Source organism: Panthera uncia, assembly GCF_023721935.1.
Source record: "Panthera uncia isolate 11264 chromosome A1 unlocalized genomic scaffold, Puncia_PCG_1.0 HiC_scaffold_17, whole genome shotgun sequence".
Taxonomy (NCBI): Eukaryota; Metazoa; Chordata; class Mammalia; order Carnivora; family Felidae; genus Panthera; species Panthera uncia.
Window position 1 is genome coordinate 78747756 of NW_026057577.1, and position 6289 is coordinate 78754044.

Consider the following 6289-nt stretch of genomic DNA (forward strand, 5'->3'; position numbering starts at 1 on the left):
GTTTCCCTTAGGAAGAATGGTTCAGTATTCACTAATTCAATGTTTGCAGTTGTCACAGAACATAACTCCTGAGAATAATGAGAGTTGACTGTATTTTTGAAATTCATCCTTTTAACAATGAGTACAGTAATCAATAAACGCAAGAATATGTACCTTTGCAAATATAAAAATATTATTTAAAATTTCTGGCAATTTGTTATTTCTTGGCTATTTTATATGGCACAATTATACTAATTTCATTAGCTTATGCTTTTATAGCTCTTTGTTATAGTCTCCTAATTTTATACTATCAATTTCATGAAAAATCAATTAAAACAATATATAAAGGCTAGTGTTTTCATTATTTTACTGCTTGGATGTTTGTTTCAGGCTATTTATGTCTTAGTAACCTTCAATTAAATTTCTGTTTGTATTTAACTTCAATGGTTGAGCTTTTTGAGTAACAATCACAAAATCCTGATAATAGTGGTATTAATAGAAACCAAATACATCTTTTAATAGTGAGAATGTCATTCTTAGTGAACCAGCAGGAAAGGCTGTGTCTAGATTCTTCTTGTGAAAACTCAGACACAGAAGCCCAAGAGCTATGTGCTCATAGATCAGCAGGAGAGTCTGGCTCCAATACCACGTTGTAATATAGATTTCTTTCGTCTCAGGCAGTTTAATATTTTAGAAAAGATCCATAGAGAAAGATCGTTTTCAGAAATTTGTTTTTGTTTCAACAATGTTCCTTAAGAGAAATTCATTATTTTAATTTATCTATAGTTATTTTCTAGGCTTTAAATTCTTTAATTTGTCTAAGAACAAAGTTCTTTAAGCTCTTTAGTTTGTTCTTAGACAAATTAAAGAATTGTGGACACTATGCTCTATACAATAGCCCAATGTGTTCATAAAGAGAATTGAAAATGTTAATTAATAAACTTTGCCATTTAAACAAATTGGCCTTTGGCAGTCAATTAAAAAATTTGAAAAGCACATTATCCAAATTGATTAAGACCTTGCTATCCATGGTATGTACACCTCAGTGACTGAGATGCAAGAAGAAAATAATAGAATTTCTATTTTTAGAACTTTATCTACAAATATAATTTTAATTGAGCTTTATTAATATTTAATATATAGCTTCTCCCTGCTATATATTGTCATGTAGCCTGTAGTTCAGGCAGTTACCAGCTAGGAACATGCACCCACGTTTCCACCTCCCAAGGGCAGCGTGTGCGTTCCATACTGGGAGGCATTAACTGCATACCCACGGCTGTGTGTTCACTCTCAGCATATTGCAATGTTAAATTAGGATGTGGGTAAGGGAATTAAGAAATTAGATTACGTTATATTTAAAAACACTTTATAATAATTTATAATGATATGGGGCAGTGATCTTGAAAATTTTGCACAATACAGAGGTTTCCTGGTTATGTTACAGGAAGATAACATGTCAAATTTAAGATTCATCATATATTGTATTCTTTACTAAACAAACAAACAGACAAACCAACCAACCAAAAAAAAAAAAAAAAAACCCTCACTTGCAGCTTTGTTGACCTTTTGTGATGACAAGTAGCTATCAGTAGTGTGTTACCTAGCAGATATTTGAAAAAATAAGCAGACTTGATTTGCCCCTTCAAGGTAAAGGTCACATTTTAATAATGGATGAGAAAGGAGCTGCTTTTGAAAGAAACTCATGTTATGAAGAAAGTATTTGGGGGATATTTCTCTCATTAATGTTTTAGTTGCCATACAGAGTGGGTTTCATCTATAAAAACTCATATTTCTACATTTTAGGGACTTAGAATTTAAAAATCTTCCAAGTAAGATGTTCTAAATCCATTTGTTAAAAATAGATAGTTTGCATGGATGAGTGACTGACATCAGGGAAGAAGGAAATTTACTAGCCAAATGTAAATGAAAAACCTTTGCACAATTGGTGAATGGGATTGAAAATGAGTACCATGATTTAAGAAGTGTAGCCAATAAGGCACTTCTTCTGTTTGGATCCCTATCTTTGTAAAGTGTGTATATTAGTTATGACAGCCACTAAAACTATGTATGAAAATAAACTGAATTCTTAGCTAGGCCTTTGAATTCGGGTCTCATAAAGTGCCAAGATTTTTTTTTAAATAAGGTATATTAAATAAGTTGGTCCCAACAATACTTTTAAGATGAGAGAGAACATACGGGTTCTTTAGAATCTTTTTTTTAATTAAAAAAATTTTCTTTAATGTTTATTTTTCAGAGAGACAGCACGAGTGGGGGAGGGGCAGAGAGAGAAGGAGACACAGAATCTGAAGCAGGCCCCAGGCTCTGAGCTGTCAGCACAGAGCTCCACGTGGGGCTCAAACTCACAAACTGTTAGATCATGACCTGAGCTGAAGTCAGACGCTGAAACCTAATAAGCCACCCAGGTGACCTAGAATCTTTAATAACTAAAAAGTTTTAATGTTTACTTTTCATTTCATCCTTTTAAATTTATATTTTTATGTGTGTAAGTTTAATAATATCAGTATATATTATCAGGGCAATATATGAATATAATTTATAAGTCCCATATACTGAGAATATGTGCTTAAATTTTTCTGAAAGGTTTATGTAATGAACAAGTTCAGGTATTCACTAGTCCGGACTAGCCATGCTAAGAGTAGAGAATGAAAAGGAGTTGGGGAGATGGGATGTACTTCTCAATTTTCTTTAAAAAAAAAAAATTTCCCCAAAAGGAGGGTTTAAGGAAAAGCTACTATCATTTGTAATTTAAAAAGAAAAGGCAATTTAACACCAGAAAATTAGGAAGGACATAATCCCAGAGGAAAGGATAAACCCTTAAACTGAAAATAATTTATGTATGAACAGCTCAGCACATTGTCCTGTGGCCTCTTTGAATACCACTATGGAGCAATACTGGCCTGTTCATCTTAATTCCCACGACCTTCTTTTTTTTCAAATGTCATATCCTTGCACTTTTGGGGTTTTTTTTTAGTAATTACTTTCTTTCTTTTTTTAAATTATTTTGGGGGCAGAGAGAGAGGGAGAAACAGAACTTGAAGTGGGCTCCAGGCTCCACACTGTCAACACAGAGCCTGACGAGGGGCTCCAACCCACTAACGACTAGACCATGAGATCATGACCTGATCCAAAGTCAGATGCTGAACCGACTGAGCCACCCAGGCACCCCTAGTAATTCCTTTCTTAGTACCCTATGGATGTTGACCTCTCCTGTGACAGTTGCCCTCCTCCTTCTTGTCTCCACAGACATTGCAGTCAGAAAAAGCACTCCCGGTCCTAGAGAAACAGTGGCTTCACAGTAGCCAGAGAGTGAACATTTTTGCATTTTCAAGGTAGGTTTTGCTTTCTGGATGCTTATGGCCCACACTAACCCCTTCACAGTTTTGGTCTCACACAAATATGCATTTGACTCCCCTTCCCTTAGTATATATCCGTCCCCACCCATTAATTCCTTCAAATTATGAAAGTCATTTGAATTCTAAGCCTACCTTTTGTGACACTAGAAATCTTTGCATCCACAGCTCCAATCTCAAAGATCAAACTTCACATTCCTATTTTCTTGATTATTGCTGAAAGTGTCAAGTTACAGATTTTCAGAAACAACCCCTGAAACCTCATTATTTACTTGCAATATGGGAGAGAATATTGATGAAAATGTCTTGTACAATTTGCCAGCTAATTATTTTTTTTCATTAGTCATTGAATGTATATGTTAAAAGAAAAAAAGACCTAACAACACAAAAGCACAGTGGAATCCCCACAAAGTTCTATAGTATGCATATTCTCTTCTTTCCCATCGCCATTGCCATCTCTTGGTTATAGAAAATGAGGTAAATTGGAAGGCACTTTCATGAAAACAAAATCTGCTGTTAAACATTATTCTAGTTTCATCACAATGTCAACAAAGAAGATATTCCTTGTGCTTTCATTTTCAGTGTGTGGCCTAAGCCTGTGCCCTTTCAAAAGTTATGTAACAGAGGTTATCAATTTATGCACATGTGCCAAGATTCGCAGTGCGCAAGAATTCAGTGGGAGCAGTCAGGGTCAGTCCTAGATGAAATTTAAGTTTGGTGCACATCTTGTCCCCTAAAAATACCTTTTATCCATTGTTCAGTCAATAATATCCTTCCTGCCTTTTCTCCCCACATTACTGGATAGTCAACAGTCCTGTCAAGGTGCCTCCTGCAGCATTAATTTCCCAGCAGGAAATTCCTCTCTCACCTCCTGCTCCCACTTACAAGGAAGTGAATTAATACAGACTGGTGTTCACCTTTAAACGTTGTTGGCTTCCGGTATGCAGCAAGGACAAACTGACTAGATCCAGGAATAGTATGGTATTTATCTCACATAGAAAGAATTCTCCAGGAAAAAAAAAAAAGGACAAAATGGAGATGGAGATTATGCTTGGTTACAGAAGCATTGACATTCTGAGTGTATACGAAAGAAAGTTCATAAAATACAAGAAGTTTTAATAGAGGTGAGGGTAGGAAGGAAGAGGTGAAACTAGCAATAAAGTGGCAAATGAGGGGATATTTTTCCCTCCCTGGTCTACAGGTGATGGACAAAAACAAAGCTGCCTTTAGGAGGGACAGATGGAATATTTTCTCTCAAGCATAGAGAGCTAGACCTTGAAGATGGTGATGAAATTGTGTCAGGACATGACCTCAAATGATGATCCAGATCTCTACAAGGCTTCTTGATATTTGGCAGTCTGGAGAAGCTTGGGTATCTTTTTTAAGACTAACATTTTAAAATGTGTTCACCAAAATCACATAGGATTACAAAGGAAATCAATTATACTGAAATACCATTATCAAAATATTAAAGACAAATTTGAGATACGGTAGCATTTGCCTCTTTAGTCACACATTAGACAATAGGATGTGGTAATGGGCCTAACTGCTGTCTTACTTTTAAAATAGTGATGAATACAAACTATATATTAATATATGGACAATAACTGTAATATGACATATCTATAATTTCTGTTACTAAAAAGCTGACAGAACAGCTAATTTTATAGTGATTTGTTTCCTATTTTATAATGGAGGAAAATCTTAAGTTTCAGTTAGAGGTGACTGAATATAAAGATGTAATTTTTCCCCCATCCAGGTCCAAGGAGCTTTTAATATTATACTCTCAGCGGTCTTTGGACTCCAGGTTAAGGACTTCCTTATCTATGGGCTGGAGAAGTTGGTCACTGCACTGTAAAGTGGGTGTCTATAGTGGGATAGAGTATATAAGAGTGGTGGAGAGCAAGGTAGGATAGCAAGAAAAAGTTTGGAATAGCAGATACATAACTAAGATATTTCTGAGATCGATTTTCTCTCCTTGATTCTCTCCTTGATTGGTGCCATCACCCAAATTTAGCCCCTTATCTCTTGCCTGAATTAATGCAACGCTTTCTAATTCACCCTACAACCCAACCTCCCAGCACTGCCCCACAATCTAAAGAATAACTTAATTTATCTTTCATTTATGCTTTGGGGGTTCAAAACTACTCAGTGATTCTTCATTGCCACCCACACAAGGTAGAGCTCTCTATTGTGAATTTAAGGTTTGTTAGTATTTGGCTTTGGTCTATCTTTACAATCTGTCTCTATTAGTCTTCCCTATATACCTCACGATGCAATCAAATTGGTCCACTTAGAGTTCCTTGGTTGGGTCCAACTACATTCTTATCAAGCCTTTCCCCAGGCTATTACTTCCATCTGGAATTTATTCCCCCATTATGTGTGCAGAAATACGACCCAAGGTACAAGTTTAAGTTCAGTTACCACCCATTATGAGAGTAGGAGCTTGGTACTATTCAACTTGGTTTTTAGACTAATGATCAGCTGTGTCCCTTGCACACAAAAGGTGGTCAATAAGCATTTTAAACTAATGAACAAGACGATTATACATGGGATCTAGAGGAAGTCCCAAGATGATAAATTTCTAAATTTTAAAAAGGATTCAAGGTAGTTGCTTCAGCAGCAGGTTTGAAAGAGTAGGAGAGGGAAACCTGGCTGGCTCAGTTGGTAGAGCATGTGACTTGCAATCTCGGGGTCATGGGTTCAAGCCCCACCTTGGGCATAGAGTTTACTTAAAAAGAAAAGAGTGGGAGAGAGAATTCTAATATTTGAATAGAAGAATAAGCAGCTAATCAGCAATGAATTGGAGGTCTTTTCTCGCTTTGTTCAGGTTAAACTGTTTTCATTTTATTTGGCTATATTACTTTATCTTGTTGTTTCTATTATTATCACCTCCCCACCTAATGAAAAGGAGAAGAGGGTGGTGATATTATGAGACA

General features: G+C 35.9%; 1 protein-coding gene and 1 non-coding gene across 2 annotated transcripts in view; one reads left to right on the forward strand and one right to left on the reverse strand.

The window, feature by feature from the left end:
• LOC125934344 (uncharacterized) overlaps positions 1-3622 on the reverse strand; it is a 42670-nt gene extending 39048 nt beyond the window's left edge. The window contains exon 1 of the mRNA XM_049647689.1: positions 3486-3622. Within this exon, the coding sequence (XP_049503646.1) occupies positions 3486-3512 (27 nt within the window). The 5' untranslated portion in view covers positions 3513-3622. The remainder of the gene's footprint in view (positions 1-3485) is intronic.
• A 2377-nt stretch (positions 3623-5999) lies between these two features.
• On the forward strand, positions 6000-6072 carry TRNAA-UGC (transfer RNA alanine (anticodon UGC)). Its single transcript has one exon. It is a non-coding gene; the product is annotated as a tRNA-Ala (tRNA).
• The last annotated feature ends 217 nt before the right edge of the window (positions 6073-6289 follow it).